Raw genomic sequence first — 21,581 nt, forward strand, 5'->3', positions numbered from 1 at the left:
ACATGGCACCAGAAAAACTATTTATGGCAAACGTTTAAAACACACAATTAATTTTTAGCACTCTGCAACAATTACTTAATCGTTGTTTCTTATAAAGTGTTTAAAAAACTTCTGAAACAACATAAATTGTTCGAAAAAAATTGGGCGATGAATAGCCCTATTGACAATGATCTCAGCTTAGAACAGTTAAAAAAAACTGACTGAGAAGAAGTAACTAAAAATGTGGTTAATTTTTGTGAGGTTTTGTATTTAATTTTTAAAATTAAGTAGAAAAATGCTTACATACTCAATTTGCCGTACGTTTACTAAAGAAATAGTTAAAAGTAAATACCCTTTAAAAATATCTGTATTGGACTGTGTTAAACATTTCTCTCAGTTTAGTCAAAATAAAGGCAATCATTCTTTGCCATTGCCGAAATTGATTTTAAATTACTGCACAGATATTAAAAAGAACATAAATGTAGGTACAATCGGTCATGTTGACCACGGAAAAACTACACTTACAGCTGCCATAACTAAGGTACTACAGAAAGATGGTCTTGCAAAATATGTTTCCTATGATGAGATTGATAGAGCTCCAGAAGAGAAAGCAAGAGGTAAAAGTGATTTGTAAAATACAACCTGCAAGCAGTGGCGGCCCCGTAAAGTGCCATAAAGCCATGGCACTACCTTGCTAACTATCCAGAAACATATTTTTTATCTTTAAAATATCTTAATGTGTTAATTTTTTTGTGTGTATTTGTTTTTATCTTGAATTTTGAATTTTTTTCTTAAATCAAATTATAAATTGTATAAGGTTTTGTGGAGCTTTTGAGTTAGCTTTAAGACGCCACAATGAAAAGGAAAATTCAGAAAATAGAGGAATATTTAAGGAGCTGGTCAATTTTAGCTCCTAATTAAACAAGGTTCATATTCAAATTTCCAAATCTTTTAAAGGTACCTCAAAAACCACCCAAAATGAACTCCTTGAGTGCGTGTTAGATGTTTACCACGAGGAAGTTATAGTCGGTTCGCTAAACTCTGACACAACTGGCTAGTGCTTTTAGTAGGTATTTTTTTGTTGTTTGCCTGGCAAAATTACTAACTATTTAAGTAGTAATTATTAAATGTTTTTAGTAATTATTTTTTTGCCAATTTTACCAAATTGGTAAAATTACTTACTAAAATCACTAGCCAGTTGTGTCCGAGTTTAGCGAACTGACAATAGGAAAGAAATTAAAAATTCTCCTTATGTTGCAGTGATTGCTGATGAAACGACATATGTTGCTGGTGAATTTCAGTTAATTATAATTTTAGGATATTTGTGTAAAGGACGACCAGTTGAGAGATTTTGCGTGCTGGATGGACATGATGCTAAATCAATCACTGAATGCATTTTAAATGTTTTAAATTCCTTATTAAAATATACTCCAAACAAATTAATTGCTCAAAGTTACGATGGCGCATCTGTTATGAGTGGTGGATTAAATGGTGTGCAAAAATTATTAACAAAATATCCGTGGCTGGCGTGAATAACTTGACAAGTCGAAATTTTGCATTTTTGTGATATTTATTGCAATGGATTGCTTATTAATGACTTTATGCTGTGAATAACTGAATATCTTAAGAAATCACATTAATAACGTTTAAACCCATTGTGAATATACTGACAGCTCTTTGAAAGCCGAGATATATCTAATATCTATAGATATCAAATTGATAAAGAAAATTTAAATTTGACCAGTCGAGTTGTTGACATAATCTTTACTTTAGATTCCTTTACGTATTTTTATAACTCATTTTGTGATGTTACACTTGTTAGAATGCCACTATATCTAATGTGATACATCGACTTATCCAGTTATTCCTGATCCTCTTTTTGTAATAATAAATTGATAACTAGTTATGTGAAACTTGACGTCTCGTTTCTGACTATTATGTATTTTGATATCATGACTTGTCATTTTGGGTACAATATGATCTTAAGTTGATAAAATGAGATGCACGATCTGAACATTTCCCGCCTTCAATATCAGGATGCTACGATTATGTAGGTGCGTGGGTCACGTGATGTACATACAGTTTAACGGTTTTCTGTCTGGTCTGCTGCCGCTGTTCAGTTGTTCAGTTAATCACATATTTTATGTTAATGTTGAAAACACCAGTTACTTCTGTTACAATGGCGAAGCGGGTACAATTTTTAAGAGAATTGCACAAAAATGTCAAAGAAGGTTGTGTACCAAGTAATGACGAGGAATTTCTGGAAGTGGAAAATCTTATTCCAGAGAATAAAAGTGAAAGTTGTTCACCAACAGGAGAAAACAATATCCTAGAAGAAGGTAAGTGTAAGGCTTTACTGTAAGAAATGCATGCTAATTTGGTAAAAAAACTTATATTAAAGGTAACAAAAGTTGCATGTTTACCTTTGTACTCAAGTATCAATTTGTGAGATATTGTTAGAGGCAATGGGTTTTAAAATGTATGTCGTATGCTATGGTTATAGCGTTGATTGAATATAGGCTTAAAGGCGTTACAACTATTCATTTTAATTATAAATTATTATCCTTATATACACTGAAAACATAACTGCTTTAATCTTTTTTCTTCGAGGTATGGGGCACACAATTTTTCAGTTACGTTTCATAGTAAACTTTAGCCCAGGAAATATTTGAATATTTGTGAACATTGCCGTAGGTACAAAATATCAACTAAATAGTCTAGTAAAAATAAAATGACATGAACGTTTTTGTTTTTTAGTAAGTACCTATCTTTAATTCAAAAAGTTGTGAACTGCCGTATCTAAAAGTTGGTCTATATTTCTGAATATTTTGTAAAATAATACTTTGCAAAGTAAGGTGCTAAATTAAAATCATCAGAATTTTTTCGAAATAGGTTGTCTTTATCAAATAAAGTAGCTGTTACATCAATGTATTTTTTTTGTTAATATGACTACGCAAAATTTATTAATGAAATAATTGTAAAAACGTGGATGTTAATCAATTTTTAATAGGTTGTAATGATATCAACGGAAATTTTTGTGAGAAATTTATTTAAATTAGCTAGGTGTGTAGAATTGTATACAGTGTGGGCCAAAACAAAAACTCAACCTCGATATTTGGCAGTATTTATTAGATTTTAAAGAAATAAAGAAAGAGGTCGATTTTTGATCTAAGGGGGACACATTTTTACGGTATATACATTTGCATTTTGTCAACCACCTCCCTTCCACTTCCCCCGCCACTTATTTTTAAATAGGGAATATGGGTCCTATGTTAGTCCATTTGAAAGGAAATTAAATTCTATATTCAGTAATATAAACATTAACATAATTATTTATAAAGGGTGTCTAAAAAAAAATTTAATTAAATTATTTCACCCAAAAAGAAGAATATATGTAAATTATTTAACTGAAAATACATTATACTGCTGACAGAAAACAGAAAAAAATGTTTATTTGATAACTAAACATTGTTTGTTGCTTAAATTCAATTTTCAACCTACCACGAGACAGATGGGTGGCAGCTTGAACATTGAAATTAAGCGAAAAGCAATGTTTATTTATCAAAAAACATTTTTTTCTGTTTTGTGACAGCAGTAGAATGTATTTTGAATTAAATAAATTACATACATTCTTCTTTTTGGGTGAAAAAATTTAACTAAATTTTTTTCTTGGACACCGCCTATAAATAATTATGTTAATGTTTATATTACTGAGTATAGAATTCAATATTCTTTCAAATGAGCTAGCACAGGACCCATATTCCCTATTTAAAAATATGTAGTGGGGGAAGTGGAAGGGAAGTGGTTGACAAATGGCGGATGTATGTAATGTAAAAATTTGTCCCCCTTAGATCAAAAATCGACCTGTTTAGTCAATTCTTTAAAATCTAATAAATACTGCTAAATATTGAGGTGGATTGTTTCCTTTGGGTCACACTCTATTATTATTATTTTTTTTTCAGACTTAAATCTCTCAGACGATAGTGTAGCAGATCCAGATTATGTTTTACCCAAAGAAAATTTCATGAAACATCCAGTCGAAATCCTGCAAAATAACGACAGCAACTCTGATACGGAAAATATTCCAGTTTTGCAAACTCTAACCAGTAGAAATGATACAAAAAGAAAAGGTCGAACACGAAGAGAAAGAGAAGAATGTAAAAGGCTTAGAAATGCAGGAGAGAGCTATACTACAGAAAAAGGCAAAACTAAACCCAAAAGATTATCGAAAAACTTATTACCTTGTAGGCTAAAATGTGCGGAAAGGTTCAGTGAAGCCGAAAGGGCTACATGTTTTAATGATTACTGGAAGTTAGGGAGTAGAGATCGAAGGGCTATGTACATATCGGGGTTAGTTTCAATTTTACCTAAAAAGACCCAGAAAACCGACGGCAGAGCAATAAATAGAGAGTGTTATTGTACATACAAACTGATCGTTAATAATGAAGCAAAACGAACCTGCAAAGAATGTTTTTGTAGAATATTAGGGGAGACTAAAGGATTTATCAATGTACTTGTCCAGAAGAAGAAGTTTTCTTCAACCGGAATAATAGAATCCGATCAAAGGGGTGTAGGTCCTCCTGCCAACAAAAAAAGTATAGAAGATATAACTTCAGTCAAAAATCATATTCTATCTTTTCCTAGCTACGAAAGCCATTACTGTAGAAAATCCACGAATAAAAAATATTTATCTCCTGATCTTTCTATAGCAAAAATGTATAGGCTATATAAAGAAACTTGCTTAGAGCCGGTTTCTTTAAAACTGTACTCAAACTGTTTTCACGACTTAAAACTGTCTTTTAAAAAACCATCAAAAGACACCTGTCACACCTGTGATATAATAACGATGCAGATGAAGTTAGCTGAGGAAAATGGAGATTTAAAAATTCAGTTAGCTGAGCATCATTTGCAGGCTGAAAAGGCTTATTCTGCAAAACGCGCCAGTAAAGTAAGAGCTCAAGAAGATTCCTCGTTTCAGGCTTATGCGTTTGACCTCCAACAGTGTCTACCCACACCACTTTTACAAACCTCAATTGCCTTTTACAAGAGGCAGCTTTGGACCTTTAATTTAACGGTTCACAACTTGGCAACGGATGAAGCTACGTGTTACATGTGGGATGAGACAATTGGAGCACGTGGTGCAAATCAAATCGCATCCTGTCTGTGGCACTTTTGTTTAAATTATCTTCCACCAGTTGTCAAAGAAATTACATTCTTTTCAGATACTTGCGGTGGACAGAATAAAAATAACATCGTGGCAATGATGTTTACATTTTTATTAGACAAGCACTCAACTTTAGAAATTGTTAATCACAAATTTCTCCTTAGTGGTCATAGTCACATGGAATGTGACTCTGATCATGCCATTATTGAGAAAACTAAAAAAAACACAAATGAAAATTAACCATCTTCATGATTGGATTCAACTGGTTAGATCATGTAAGATAAAAAACCCATTTAAAGTTGTTCATATGAGTTTAAACGATTTTTATAATTTTACTGAGCTTGGCTTAAGAAAAGGACCTTTCACAATTAGAAAAAAGGATGTTGCTGGAGATAAGTTTTTATGGCAACCGGATAAATGGCTGCAATATCAAAAATCCGTTGGCGAAATTCATTTTAAAGATAATCTCGAAGATAATACCCCCTTTAAATGTCTTACTTTCAGACAAAGAGGAAAACCTACACACTCCTTTCACTTAAACGTAATAACGAAAGAACCTTTACCAATAAGCAAAGAAAAGAAAAAAGATCTTCTGGACATTTTGCATCTAATAGATCCTTTGTTCCACGACTTCTATTCAAATATAAAAACAACTGAAACCAAATCAACAGATCCCGATATTGACGAAAGAGATCCAGATGATGTCGATAATGACAATGCAGATGAAGAGAGCATTGAATAATAACAAAAACTATTTACTGTTTTTAGTTTTATTTGTATGTGACAAAGAAGACTGTTTTATTTTAGTTACAATTTTTTATTTTATGTTTCGTTCCTGTTAGTTTCTGAAATAAATATTCCAAACCGAAGGGCATGTTTTATTTAGCTGTAAAGTTCTCTATTTCATCAGATTTATTTAAATTAGAGTTAGTTGCTTATGGTAAATAAGTTGACAAGTACTAGGTGAACAATGTGACAAGTCTGATTTCTATAAAATAACCAAAGGAAATCCCACTTTTTTTCCAGATTTGTAAAAATCGACTAAAATTACTTATATTTACGATACTAAACTAAAAAAAAGTTAATAATCTTTTTTACAGCTAATTGTCAAAACTTAAAATCAATGCCCTGAAAAACTGCATTTTTAGACATGTCAACATATTCACGCCAGCCACGGATATATCCTCTTGCAAATTACGTTCATTGCTATGCACACCAAATGAATGTAATTATGACAAGTCCATGTTCTATCAAAAAGATGCTGGGATATTTTTTTGTATCTGGTTTATACTCATTCGTTTCTACATCTACTCAAAGAACAAAAATTTTGGATGATGTGGTTAATTGCAGGTTGCCAAAGTCTTCCGAAACACGTTGGAATTTTCAATCACGGGGTGTTCATACTGTTTATGAAAATACAAAGACCTCATTGCAGTTAAGGACATTATACAAGATATTTCACATGATTTGTCATCCATTAATATATCAAATGATTTTAAATTAAAGCTCCAGGATAAACATTTTGTATTATGCCTCACGTAGAAATTATGTTTCATCAGTCGAAAAAAGTATGCACCGATTCTGCTAAGGTGAAAAAAGATTTGGAGAATTTTGAAGCAGCAATTCAAGGTATCAGGGAGCAAATGGAACTCATTAGTCATGATATTCAAGAAGAAATAAACATGTCACAGAGAGAAACAGATAATGATGATGATGAACCAATAAAAAAAAAGGCACGAATTGAAGAGGATAGACCCAGTAGAAAATGGTAAGCTGTAGAGATATGCGATGCAGTTTTGTTGCAAATAAAAACAAGGTTTACCTTCTCTGGACATTTAGTTGCTTCTAATTTATGTACCTATGTCGGAGAAGTTTTCTGCTTATAAGCATCAGTTCGGAATCATTCTTAATGAAACATGTAGACAATTTTTATTTTTAAACAAACTCGGCTTAACCTGAATTATAAGTACTGTATGAGCAAGACGAATTAAGTACTACCTTTGAGACTGTTCCACTATCAATTGTTACCATCTGAAGCAGAACATTGTTTTTCTATGATAAAATGAATTAAAACATTTCTTAGAAATACCATGAAGAAAGAACAGCTTAGTGCTTTAAGTATGATATCTGCAGAAAAACAATTTGTAAATGGCATTAACAATTTTAATAATAAAGTCATTGAAAACTTTGCAACCAAAGAAGAAAGAAGGATGGACTTCATATATTGGAAACTTTAAAAGTGATATTAAACAACTTGGTACGTGTGTGTAAATACTGGAATAGTGTTACTTTTATAATTTTGTAAATAGACTCTAGACCTAGACCAAATCGTAATAACCAGCAGTAAATACTGGTGGTAAGTTGAGTTTTTTTATTGTTAATTAATTTACGGAACTGTTTTGATAAATTTTTGACAATTTCTTGGCACCCCAGAATTAGTAGATACCAACATAAGATAAAAGTATCTTGTCTTATTTTTTTTTCAATATCTATTTTATACCCTTTTTGACAATATCGTGAACTCATCACTAAAAATTTAGGCAGCTGCCCGAATTCTGGCACTACCTTCTTATGCCTCCTCTACACATCAGCAGATGCGTCTGTTGATGCATCTGCTGATGTATCATCACGAGCTGACCACACATCTGTAGTAGGCTAGTGATTATGTATTTTAGAAAGGAACCAGAACGTTAACGGGTTTTATTGTTTCATATAGTCAATAGATCTCTCAGTATGAAAAAATCGCGGAGTGCTACCATTTAAAGGGGTGCGTTTTTGAGAAAAGGGTGAATTAGTCCCTAGGCACAGGGCGAATTAGGGTGAGTTCTATGCACATTTGGTGCAAATATCTCTACAGGAAAATTGTTTCAGGTTAAATTTACTATAGAAATATCACATTTTAAAGTCAAAAATATTTTTTTTTCAAAAATATATTCAAAACAAAAGCAAGAACAAAACACGAAATATAGCAATTTTGTTTTTTATCCCAAAACTTGTTTCATTGTGGATATAGGTACAGTCTAAAAAATGAAAGAATACCCATGAACGATCACATCAATCACTTATTTTGTATTTGCTATCTTTTTCTATAAATAACAAACGCTTGTTATCGAAAAATATAGCAAATACAAAATAAGTGATTGATGTGATGGTTCATGAGTATAGGGCTTTTCATTCACAGTCATTTGTTTCGAGCTTTTGTCATGTGTCACATAATATTAATATATCTACGACATACGTTATTGGTATATACAATAATACAAACCAAAGACATATGACGTAGATATATTAATATTATGTGACACATGACAGAAGCTCGAAACAAATGACAATCGATGAAAAGCCCTATTCTTTCATTTTTCCGACTGTATAAGCATTGCTTCACAGAAAAAAAACTTTCATGCTTTTTCTTTAAAGTGACGTTTCCTATGTCTCTATGATTTATAGTTTCCAAATTATGATTTTTCAAAGTACTCACAGCGATTTTGGGACATTTTCCTTGTTACTTCGCAAACATTGTTCTGTAACTTTTTTCTACGCAGCTTTAGGTATAATCAATGTTACATTTAATATGAAGAAAAATCAATTATCTTTAAAATGGTCTATCCTAAAAGGCTGTGTAACTATTTTTAAGCAAGATATGGTTTTTCAAATTTGTATACTTTTAATGATTTTTGATATATTTTACGACTATTTTTAAATTTCTGATTATAACTTTTTTTATTGTATATTTAGGTATGTACATTGTGCAATAAAAAAGAAAACTTATTTTATGTACGTTAAAACTGTGTATTGTAAAAAACTCTAGGACTATTTTTAAACAAGATATGCTCTTTCAAAATGTCACATACACATGCAATAGGTCCCACTAAGCTGGAACCATATGGAAAACTATTTTATTATTAACTTTATGAAAAAAAGTTATTGTTTATAAAATGCCCTGCATAGTCTAAAACCTAAGATGCAATCATCAGATATAAAATTTTATCAATAGTGTACAAGGTATGTTAAAAAATATGAATTTCGCTCAAGAGTAAAGTAGCATATTTCAAAATATCGAAAAGTGTTATTAAGGAAAGTTAGTTGGAATTAAAAATTATGTTATATTTTTTTGAGTATATTTTTGTAAAAAAATATTTTTGACTTTAAATTGTGATATTTCGATAGTAAATATGCCATTATATTGTTCTAATTGAAAAAAAAAATGAAAATTTTTTCTCAAATTACGGATACTCTTGGATATCCTACGGATATCTTGTTTAAAAATAGTCCTAGAATTTTTTGCAATACACCATTTTAAAGTAGATAAAATATGCTTTTTTTATTTCACAATGTATATACCTGAATGTACAAGAAAAAAAGTCATAATGAAAAATTCTACAAATAATTATAAAAAATATCAAAAATCATAAAAGCCTTGAAAACCTAAAAACCTTGAAAAAGCATAACTTGCTTAAAAATATATACAACCTTATACAATAGACCATTTCAAAAGTTAATTGACTTCTCTTTCTACTAAGTGTACCATTGCATATACCTAGAATAATGAGTAGAAAAAAGTTACAGAACAATGTTTGTGAAATAATGGGGAAAATGGCCCAAAAATGCTGTAAGCGGCGAACTTTGAAAAATTCTAGAGACCTCTGCCAAACATCAATTTAACGAGGAAGGATGGTAGTTATTTTTCGCTGAAGCAATGCCTATACCTATATCCCTGTGGAAAAAAGTTATGGGGCAAAAAACAAAATTTCTTTCTTTTGTTTTTTTTCTTGTTATTCTTTTGAGTATATTTTTGTAAAAAAATATTTTTGACTTTAAATTGTGATATTTCGATAGTAAATTTAACCTGGAACAATTTTCCTGTAGACGTGTTTGTATTAAATGTGCATAGAACTCACCCTAATTCACCCTGTGTGTAGGGACTAATTCACCCCTTTCTCAAAAACGCACCCGTTTAAATGGTAGTACTCCGCGGGTTTTTCAAATTTAGAGGTCCGTTGACCATATGAGATAATAAAATCCCATTAACGTTGTAGTTCTTTTTAGCTCTCTTATTTTGAACATAATCAATAGCCTATAGGTACACATCTGTAAATTGTTCAGTCTGTGTTAATTCTCGGGTGATGTAAGATCTACTTTGAATTCACTGCGAAAACTAATGCGTCGTAAAGGTCAGATGTGTGGAGAGAAATCAGGCATTCGCACCGAAACCTTTTGATCTGTGCTAGGAAAACCGACAACAATCGGATATTTCACAGACGCGTCCGCCGACGTGATATATAAACAACAAACGATCAAATTACCCCATCTACACATCCTGCAGATGTATACGATGTGTAGAGGAGGCATTAAAGTGATACAAGCCGCCACTGCCTGTAAGAACTTGAAAAGTACATAATATTTCTGTATTTGTCTTAAGTTATTCCATGTCCAGTTCTAGTTCTGAAGAAAATTAATTGTATCTTCATTTAAGGTATTACAATTAATGCAGCTCACATTGGTTACAGTACGAAAAAGAGAAGTTATGCTCATACAGATTGCCCAGGACATGCAGATTTTATAAAAAATATGATTTCTGGTGTGTCTCAGATGGATGGTGCTATATTAGTTGTAGCTGCGACTGATGGACAAATGCCACAAACTAGGGAACACTTATTATTGGCTAAACAAGTTGGAGTAACAAAAGTCATTGTGTTTGTAAACAAAGCTGACTTAGTTGATCAAGAGGTTTGTGTATATTCAAAATCAGGTAATATTTGCAATTTATTTTTGGTGTGTTTTAGATACTGGATCTAGTGGAACTGGAAATTAGAGAGCTACTTGAGGATTTTGGTTTTGATGGCACCAATACGCCATTTATATTTGGATCTGCATTAGAGGCTATGAATGATAAAGAAACAAAATTTGGTATACCTGCAATTAAAGAACTTATTGCTTGTTTAGATAGTTATATACCAGATCCTCAAAGAGATGTTACATCACCTTTTATGCTACCCATAGACAATGCATTTACAGTTCCTGGTAGAGGAACTGTTGTTGTTGGAACAATATTTCGGGGTGTTATGAAAAAATTGCAAGAAGCAGAATTACTTGGTTTTGACAATCAGTTTAAAACTACTGTTACAGATATACAAGTATTTAAAAAAAGTGTTGCAGAGGTAAGTACCCAAACATGAATTTGTCTATTTCACACTTGAATGTTTAATATAGTCGGTTCGCTAAACTCAGACATAACTGGCTTGTGATTTTAGTAAGTAATTTTGCCAAGTGGAGGTGTGAAGTTTAGCGATACAAACCTATAAATTTACATTATATTTATTGTTTCCCACCTTTAGACATATCGGACGAGTTTGGCAACTGCCATTGTGACAGTGACAAATTCAGTTGGCATACTCCTCTGATATGTCTCAAGGTGGGAAACAATAAATAGAATGTAATTTTAAACGTTTTTATCGCTAAATTTCCCAACTCTACTAGTTTAACTTCTTTTTATCTCACAACTTAATATGTTTTCCATCTTTTGTGTTATTTTGCCGGTTATTATCGCGCTCATCACTGTATAGAAAGTAGGTACACTAAAGATCAAAAGTTGAGGGGTTACATAGGTCTTGCGGGTAAAAAAAGTGACTTTTTAAAAAAATTATATCTCGAAAACTAAAAATTATTTTTATTTATAATTGGAACATGTAAAAGTATAGTACTTAAGGTACTCTCAAAAAAATTTTCAGCCAAAAATATTTATTTTTGTAGAGTTGACTGCAATTTTTCGACAACAGCCCTTTTTTGTGGTGGGCAGCATAACTAAGTCCAGTCTCATCTGAAATCAAAAAATCAAATAGTTTCTTGTAGTTTATACCTCTGGCTAGTGAATGAACGAAGGTATTTTTATTAGGTGAAATTGTTGTTGTTTTATAAAAAAACTACTTTAAAAATGGTCATTTTTGAAAAAATGAGAAAAATTGGGGTCGAAAATGTGTTTAAACCTATGTAAAATCTTCAAATTTCATTTTTTTTTTAATTCCTTCCTTCATTCACTAGCCAGAGGTATAAACTACAAGAAACTTTTTGATTTTTTGATTTCAGATGAGACTAGACTTATTTATGTTGCCCACCGCAAAAAAAAGGGCTGTTGTCGAAAAATTGCAGTCAACTTTACAAAAATGAATATTTGTGGCTGAAAATTTTTTTGAGAGTACCTTGAGTACTATACTTTTATATGTTCCAATTATAAATAAAAATAATTTTTAGTTTTCGAGATATAATTTTTTTAAAAAGTCACTTTTTTTACTCGCAATACCTATGTAACCCCTTAAACTATTGGGGGCTAATCCCCAGGAAATTGATGACTAAAAGTATATATCTTAAACTATAACTTTGGTTTTACGAAGGTTTTATTTATAAAGAGTAAAATAATAGAACAAATTAAAGTTAGATATTTAGGGTTGAACTGTGGTAATACTAACAATATCCTATATAAAGGAAACTGGGGCAGATTTTTTGGTGCTACTATAGTATGTAGTCTACCGTCGCTTTTCTGCTATAGCTTGCGGTCTGCCGAGGGATGCGATGTATAACCTGCATTATAATATTACAGTGCCTGCAAAAAAATCTATGCAAAGTGAATAAAACGCATAAATCAGAATTATTATTATTTTAATTTTACAAATTAATACCTTATCATACCAATTTACTAATTTTGTTGTGAATAAGCCAATTTTGTGGCTTATTCCCAACTAAAACAGTTTGAGTAGAATAAAAAGTATTAATTTCTAAAATGAATGTAATAATTCTTCTGATTTATGAATTTTATTTACTTTGTAAAGATTTTAACTATTGTGTGCAAACCCGTCTGAGAAAATATTATCATGTTGTTTATCGGCATATGTAAGTATGTATACAGTGCTGGCAAAAAAATCTTTACAAAGTGAATAAAACATAGATTAGAATAATAATTATTATAATTTTACAAATTAATACTTTGTCATAACAATTTACTATTTTAGTTGGAACTATGCCACAAAATTGACTTATTCTGCCCACTATAACAAATATGCACAGGTAAACTGCATCCTCAGGGTAGACCGCATACTATAGTATTGTCCTTTTCATGAGCATTTTTCAGTGCGTAACAAATATTAGGAAAAAGGGTAAGTCCGTGATAATACACATTTATGGCATTTATTCTAACATGGGATTTTAGTTAAATCTGACAGTTGTCACATTTTATTTTCAATTTGGAATAAAAACAAATCAAATGTGTTTCTTGCATTTATAAAATGGTATTTTCTTTGATTTGTATAGTCTTATAAATTATACAGATTATATTTGTAATATTATCTAATTAAAAAAAATTATTTTTTTTATGACACCATCTATCGACAACTAGAATAAATGTTGTAAATGTCTGTAATCACGGACGTACCTTTTTTCTGTCACATACAATTTAATGCGTTAGAAAGAAATCGAAAAACTGTGACGCACTGAAAGATGATCATGAGAAAAAGACTAGCATCGATTTTTTTATTTCAATTAATGTTTTCCGACATCGTCGTTGACACAAGTGCAATAATTTTAACATTTTACAAAAAAGTAAAAGTTAAGGTATCACGTTTAAGAAGAAGATAATAACAGTGTGTACTAAGTACGTTAACTAAATTTAGTTATGGATCCCTGAAGTCTTTAAGTAATTGATCAAATCTCTTCTGAGAGAATTCAGGAGCTCCTCTAAACTATCCTTGAAATATTTAGTGATGTAGATGTTTCAGTAATGCATTCTTTAAGAGTGTGTTTGACAGTGAGATTTGGTATTTAGTCCAGGATAATAAAGTTTTTTTCCATGACACTTGAACAGCCAGGGTACTGAAGCGTTTTTTCGACAGATAATACCTATAAGAGCAAATTGTAACTATTTCCTGCGTAGGATCTGGCGGCCATTTTTATTTATAAACAATTAAGTGTCAAAAAATGTAATTTTTTGCTTTTTTTTTTCAAATCAATGGAAAACAGGGAAACTTATGGTTTTTTTAGTACAAATATCTTCGAGATTATGGAAAAAACTTTAAAATGACGTATTACAAAGTTTGATATACTCATTTATTCTTAATATAATTGCGAAAAAGGTCGGAATTGCAAAAATAATTATTTTCGCAATAACTGTTGCAAAAATTAGTGTACAGCTTTGAAATTTTTGTCAAATAAGGGTTCTGTGGTGCTTAAGATGTGATAAAAATTTCAAAGCGATTCATTCAATTGTTTAAATTTTATTCAAATTGTTTATCCCAGAGAGCATTTTTTTTGCAATAACATAAGTCAGAAAAAAATGACGTTAGAACCATACCACAGGTGTCAAATGAAAGAGCATGAGCTATGTTTTCAACTTGGTTTAAAAAAAGTGAATAAAAAATGCATTTATTAGTAATAAATAATTATGCAAAAGTATCGTAAATCTTTCCTTATAAACTTTTTATTTTGTTATATAAGAAATTATACATATTTATTACAATTTTTTATTAATTATGATATAGATAACATTACTTGGTAGTTGTGCACTTAAAACAGGGTAAAAAAGTAATTTTTTTTTTGGAAAAAGTTTATAAAGAAAAATTGACGATACTTTTGCATAATTATTTATTAATAATAAATGCATTTTTTATTCACTTTTATAAACCACATTGAAAATGTAGCTCATGCTCTTTCATTTGACACCTGTGGAATGGTTCTAAGGTCATTTTTTTCTGACTTATGTTATTGCAAAAAAAAATGCTCTCTGGGATGAATAATTTGAATAAACAATTGAATGAATCGCTTTGAAATTTTTATCATATATTAAGCACCAAAGAACCCTCATTTGACAAAAATTTCAAAGCTGTACACTACTTTTTACAACAGTTATTGAGAAAATATTTTTTTTGCAATTCCGACCTTTTTTTGCAATTATATTAACAATGAGTATATCAAACTTTGTAATACGTCATTTTAAAGCTTTTTCCATAATCTCGAAGATATTTGTACTAAAAAAATCATAAGTTTCAGTGTTTTCCGTTGATTTGAAAAAAAATCGGAAAATGCCATTTTTTGACAGTTAATTGTTTATAAATAAAAATGGCCGCCAGATCCTACGCAGGAAATAGTTATAATTCGTTCCTATAGGTATTACCTTTCGAAAAAACGCTCCAGTACCCTGGCTGCTGAAGTGTCACGAACAGGGTATATTTTTGTCTTATTACCCTGGCCTAATTGGTACTGTGCAGACATGAAGGCGGATCTTCGGTGGACATAAAATATCCATGAGTTAAGCAACTATACCCTATCGTTAGTCTTTGTGTCATGATCCTTTCCTTTCTTAGCAGATATGCTGGAAAGAATAAATCAAAAACATCAATATTGTTGGATATATGGGAAAATGGACCTAAGACAAACAACTAACAAGCAAAACACTTGAGATAAGACAAATGGCAAAATGAAAGCGAAAAATTAAATAGACTAAGTAAACTAATGTATCATAAAGAGAAACAAAATGGAACAATATGACAACAATAAAAAATGTGTTAGGACTATAATAAATGTCAAATGGAGGAAAAGGAAGAACTACATTGGTCTGCACCACTGTTCAGGGTATTCGGAGCATTCTTTTATGCAGCATCTCAAACGTTTCTAGGCAATTGATCCTATCAGACTTCAAAGTCCAGGCCTCGGTGTCATGTAACAACAGTGACCAAATATAGCATTTGATCATTCTTTGACATAATTTTATGTTAAAACTTTGGTTACAGAAGAATGACTTTATTTGATTGATTTGTATCAATGATTTGTAATAAGAATGATTTGTAACAGCTTGTGTTTTTTTTTGTAGGCAAAAGCTGGAGATAATGTAGGGACATTATTAAGAGGTATCAAATTAAAAGACATAAGTAAAGGTATGCTCCTTTGTGCTCCTAATAGTGTTAAAATCAGTAACAGGTTTAAGGCTAGTATTTATTTTCTATCAAGTAGAGAAGGTGGAAGAACGAAACCTATAACTGGCAAATACTGCCAACAGTTATTTAGCAGAACCTGGAATGTGGCATGCCGCATAGATTTGGGTAAGTATTTCCACTTTACTATAAACAGAAATTTTAAATTGCTGTACTGCACAAAATATGCAGTAATTCTACAGTCTAACTAAACATCCTCTTATACCTTCGGTACATAATTCGCAAATATTTTACGGCTATCCCTACTTTTTCTGTCTTTACACGGCAAATTACGTGTAGTAAATTACAAATTCACACTGGTATGGATATGTAAACATTACTAGAATGTCATTCTACTTGACAATGTCATCATTAACTTTAAAGAGATGGCTTTTGAATGTTCTTGGATAACTGTTATTTGTATAATTGCAAATTTTATTAATTCAGTTAATAAATGTGATAATTTTTTCACTAACTATGTATTCAGTGATTGTAATAATTTATATGTACAACAAAAACTAATACTCAATCGAGAAAAGAGGAAAAGTGTCAGTGATTTTTTAATGTCGTTGAAAAAGTTTAATGTCGTTGAAAAAAAAAGTTAAGTTGTTGGATTTGTCCCATGCCAACTCAAAATTTCTACTAAATCAAAGAAGAAAAAGAAGATTGTGTATTGATAGACAGTTCCCCTTAGATAAGGAAAGAGAGGTTGCCCCTAGCGTGAAATTTTTTTATCTTGTCATGTTTGTTCCACACCAACCAAAATTGCTAGTTAACTAAAGAAGAAGAAGAAGAAAATGAAGAAGAAGAAGCAAATTGTACAATGTACTAACTCCAAATTGTAAGTGAATAAGGGATTTTTCCCTTGTTCAGAGACGATGAGCTGGCCAAATACCCAAGTAGGTGGAGGCCAATAAACTGAAGAAGAAGAAGATTTTTTTAATATATTGTTACTATGGAACGCTTACAATTTTGAACATCTTTAGCAACAAAATACTTGGATCAAGAATATATTATCCTGATGTATTCTCTGCTTGCATCTTCCACAAATAATACACAATAAATAACTTTTTATTAAGTTCACGTCTTAAATCAATTATTTATCAAATACATACACTATATATCAATATTATTTAATCAACAACACCCTTAAGGTGTCGAGGTAAGTGGAGAAATCAGATATCTCCATGCCTTTCGGTCGGTAGCTAGTCTCTCTGCCTCCTTATTTCCTTTTGCGCAAGCCTTTCCAATATCTGCGTTCCATGTTCTTGCTGACCTACCTCTTCCATCGTTTTTATCTGATGCAGCTTTCCATACTCTCTTTACAGCTCTACCTTCACTCATTATCGCCATATGGCCGAACCACGATAATTGTTTCGTTTCTCTAGTTTTTCTTAAGTCTTTCCGATACCGCACCTTTCACGTATTTCTTCGTTTCTGATCACGTCTGGTCACCCCAGTTACCGCTCGCAAATATCGCATTTTGCATGCTTGAATTTTACTACGAATTTTGTCATTCACTGTCCACTTTTCACTACCGTAGAGTAGCATCGGTTCATATATAGTTTTAAATACTTTCATTTTTGTTTTCAGGCTTACTTCCTTTCTCCTAATAAAACTCTTGTTTAATGCATAGTATAATTTTGTCGCACTCATTACCCTGCTATTTATTTCTGATTCTATATTTCCTAGTCCATTCATTGTTAATTATAGATACTTGAAGTCCTTTACTTGTGTAATGGTCTCATTATTTAGCTTTACAATTTTATATTTTCTTGAATTTTCGATATTACTAAAGCTGCCGTTGTTTCAATATTAATTTTCATCCCGAATTTCTGTAATAGGTCTGGATCCGGCATAAGAAAAAAAAGTTGATTAATAGCAAGCTGAAAATTTGTTAATAGCTTAACGGTGTCTAGTCGGACAAACTTTGGTATATGGAAATATTGGAACAGGGAAGTTTTAATGGTGGAACAGGTTAAAAATTTGAAACGTCAGACTACGAAAACGTCAGATGTATTTTGTCGGACAGAACTTCCAATTGATTTGTTGCCCTTTCATTAAACTCTCATGCAAAAATCAGACTGGTGAGTATCACCAACTGGGCATTTTAATGAGTGGAACACGAAGAACATGTCAAATGGCAGAAATCATGTTGGTTAGTAATAGCGGTATGATTTTTGCATGAGAGTTTAATGAAAGGGTAACAAATCAATTGGAAGTTCTGTCGGACAAAATACACCTGACGTTTTCGTAGTCTGACGTTCCAAATTTTTAACGTGTTCCACAATTAAAACTTCCCCTGTTCCAGTGTTCCAATATATCAAAGTTTGTCCGACTAGACACCCTTAAGCTATTAACAAATGTTCAGCTTGCTATTAATCAACTTTTTTTTGGTACTCGAGATCCAGACCTATAAGCTTCATTCTAAATATTTACAATTTACTTACAAGTCTTTTTCTGATTTTGCCACAATTACCAGGTCATCGGCATAATATACACTCTGACACATGTACGTGCTGAAATTTACCCCAACCCTAGTTCTGTTTACCTTGCCCCTGCATTCTTTTGCAATTTCGTCCACTAGAGTGATGAATAACAAAGGATTTAGGACACCACATTGTCTTACACCTGTCCTTGTGTAGAATTCTAGAGATGAGCGTTTGTTCATTCTACTTATTACGTGTACATACCAAAAATGATATTCCCCTGTAATTAGAACACTTATGTTTATCACCTTAGACTGATCTAACTAAATATTAGAGCCAATTGGTACTTTTAATTTTGTGTGAAAATTGTTAGTACTAACAAGTATTATGTAACTTGGTGTAGAATTATTTATTCTTAATGTTTCATCTGCTACTACAGCAGACATTATTAGGTACATGTAATGCAGTAATAAACAGGGCTGTTAGAAAAGACCTCTATGTCTGCTGTTACATGGTTTTTGAAGATTGTCACTGTCAGGTAGTTAAGTTTCATTTTCATTTATTTGTTCTTTTAGGCGAAGAAGTTAAAATGATATTACCTGGAGAACATGGTTCTGTAGACCTCACTTTGTTATGGAAGATGGTAATGCTACCTGGACAGCAGTTTACAATAAGAGAAAATAACATTACAGTTGCAACTGGGATAATAACAGAAACTTTACCCAGTATAGCGGTTACTTCAAGTTTAGGAAAGTTGACAGTATAGCGATAATAGAACCATAATTGTTTGTAAATAAATTGTTTAAAGTTGATGTGTAAAATCAATTACCATAATTGTTAACTTGACCTTTTTCCTACAGGCTATTAGCTTCCCTAGTTGTATTTCCAAAGAATATAGACCTTATAGAAGGGTACTGCCCTGTAACGTTTCAGCATAGGATTTTGTGCACCAACTGAGTAGGTGCATGTGGCCTGACAAATGAGTAGGTACAGTATTTTCAAGGGACAAATAAACGTGACCATCTGTTCCATTCAAACTCTTCTTCTAGGCGAGCGTATAATTTGGTATTACTCAGATGAATCTTTCTTATTAACATCATTCTTGTAAAATTATCACAAATGTTAAGAAAATGTATTAAACTTAAAACAAAACTGAACTGTGAATCGAGGCAGAGTTGCCACATTTAGCCTGATAAAGAAGAGATAATGCAGCAATTATTTTTTTATAAAATGGCGTGAAAATCTTTTCAAAGAATCATATATTCCTCTTCTTTTTTATCAACCATTTTCCATCCACTCTTGAATGTACAGTCCGTACAATATAGATACCGTTGCACTTCATCCGTGTCATAGCATGTGACGTCACATGAGACCAACACGAAATATTTAAATGGTAGGTATGTTTCTATTTAGAATCGTTTAGCCGAGTACAGTGAAATTACAACCACTAGACATATTTTATTATATACGTGTAGAAATAATATTGGAAGATTTCTATTACTGTAAATTTAAAGAAATGTATCCTAACTTGTTTCATTTAATTTGTGTAGGTGGAATATAAAGCGTTTTTATGTTCGGATAACACTCGGTAACCCTTGTTCGGATTACACTCTAACTGCAATTGAACAAAGGTGACATTTTGGGATAAATTGGTAACATTTATTTGACAGTTGCGATGGTGACACTTCATATTTGTTTTTATTCTTTACTGGAACTACCCACGGTTCTTAGACATTACTACGGTTGCCTAAATCGACTAACCAATGAACATTAAGGGTGAGATTACGTCACGAGAGTTTACTGTCATTTGAATCGTAATTGATTTTTTTCGAATCCTGAGAAAACCAAGTATTTTAGAAAAATTTAAACGCAGGATGCAAGATTACATTATTACCGAGGGCGGAAAGCCCCTTAGAATAAACAAGCAGATTCTATTGAATGAAATATTTGAAATTAAATATCACACTTCTCTTTTATTTTCAGCCCTGTAACTTATTAAAATAAACATTATAGAAGTTTTCAGGGACTTTCAGCCCTCGGTAATAATGTAGTCTTTCATTCTGAGTTTAAATTTTTCAAAAATATTTATTAGTTTTCTCAGGATTCGAAAAAAATGAATACAATTAAAACACATTGAGAATTTTGACATGCGTCAAAATTTTGTATTAACTCCATGTAAAATTCTGAACTGTTGAATTCCAGCTTCCCTAATAATTATTGTACATCAAAAGACATTAGAAACTATTTGTAGAGGATTGAAATCTGTATTGGAAATAACTGTTAAAATTGGTCTACGTAATTAAACATATTCCAAAATTTTGTAAAAATGTAATACATTTTAGTTTTCAGCCCAAACTTAGGCCACACACAATGCAATAATGTTCACATTTTTGAACTGTCAATATTTTTATTTTATCATCTATTGTTTAAAAACAATACAGTTGATAAGATACACTCAGTAGCGGAGAAAGGATTAATAATAAATTTTTTTTTATTCAGTCAATAATGTCACTGTCAGTTAAATAGTAACGTGTGGCCTTACTTTTACACGCATACCTATTGTGGCAAATGTATCATATTTTTAAAAATTTTCGAATGCATTTAAATCGTAGAACAATTTTAACTTTTGATTTTAATTCTCTACAAGTATTCTCTCATGACTTTTGATGTAAAATAATTAGGGAAGCAAGAATTCAACAATTCAGAATTTTACATTGAGTTTCCTATGGCCCTTTTTACGATTCACCACCCGGTATAAGATAAAATGTGTACTATTTGTCTAATTATTTCATAATAACACAAATAATACACATATATACACAATAACACACATTCAATGATCGAAAATCATTTAAAAATATGGGGATCTAAACTCTTGTGACGTAAAGTCAAAAATATAAGTCTCCCCACCACCGTCGGACAAGACAACCGTAATAAAGTCTAATAACCGTGGAAACTACCTATTTGTCTAATTATAATTATTGTTTTTATTATTTACGTTAACGTAAAATTATAACAATTCTTGCTTTTTATTTCTAATATTTTTATTTATTTAAA

At 31.3% G+C, this 21,581-nt stretch overlaps 2 protein-coding genes across 2 annotated transcripts; both read left to right on the forward strand.

Moving 5' to 3' along the window:
* The first annotated feature begins 93 nt into the window (after positions 1 to 93).
* On the forward strand, positions 94 to 19,334 carry LOC114331132 (elongation factor Tu). The gene is made up of 5 exons (XM_028280610.2): positions 94 to 596; positions 10,617 to 10,870; positions 10,927 to 11,301; positions 15,996 to 16,224; positions 19,100 to 19,334. Exons 1-5 carry the CDS (start codon positions 275 to 277, stop codon positions 19,288 to 19,290), a joined length of 1,371 nt encoding a protein of 456 aa, XP_028136411.1. The 5' UTR covers positions 94 to 274; the 3' UTR covers positions 19,291 to 19,334.
* On the forward strand, positions 1,120 to 5,389 carry LOC126880090 (uncharacterized). The gene is made up of 2 exons (XM_050643764.1): positions 1,120 to 2,318; positions 3,942 to 5,389. The coding sequence occupies exons 1-2, from the start codon at positions 2,123 to 2,125 to the stop codon at positions 5,381 to 5,383; spliced, it is 1,638 nt and encodes a 545-aa protein (XP_050499721.1). The 5' UTR covers positions 1,120 to 2,122; the 3' UTR covers positions 5,384 to 5,389.
* Positions 19,335 to 21,581: the final 2,247 nt, after the last annotated feature.

The sequence above is a fragment of the Diabrotica virgifera genome, chromosome 2 (genome assembly GCF_917563875.1).
Source record: "Diabrotica virgifera virgifera chromosome 2, PGI_DIABVI_V3a".
Lineage (NCBI taxonomy): Eukaryota > Metazoa > Arthropoda > Insecta > Coleoptera > Chrysomelidae > Diabrotica > Diabrotica virgifera.

Excerpts from the sequence above, each read along its gene's own strand:
- LOC114331132 (XM_028280610.2), top strand. The coding sequence starts at position 275 with ATGCTTACATACTCAATTTGCCGTACGTTTACTAAAGAAATAGTTAAA. Across the intron at positions 597-10,616 it reads TCCAGAAGAGAAAGCAAGAG|GTATTACAATTAATGCAGCT; the intron begins GTAAAAGTGATT and ends TCTTCATTTAAG. Across the intron at positions 11,302-15,995 it reads TTAAAAAAAGTGTTGCAGAG|GCAAAAGCTGGAGATAATGT; the intron begins GTAAGTACCCAA and ends TTTTTTTTGTAG.
- LOC126880090 (XM_050643764.1), top strand. The coding sequence starts at position 2,123 with ATGTTAATGTTGAAAACACCAGTTACTTCTGTTACAATGGCGAAGCGG. Across the intron at positions 2,319-3,941 it reads AAACAATATCCTAGAAGAAG|ACTTAAATCTCTCAGACGAT; the intron begins GTAAGTGTAAGG and ends TTTTTTTTTCAG.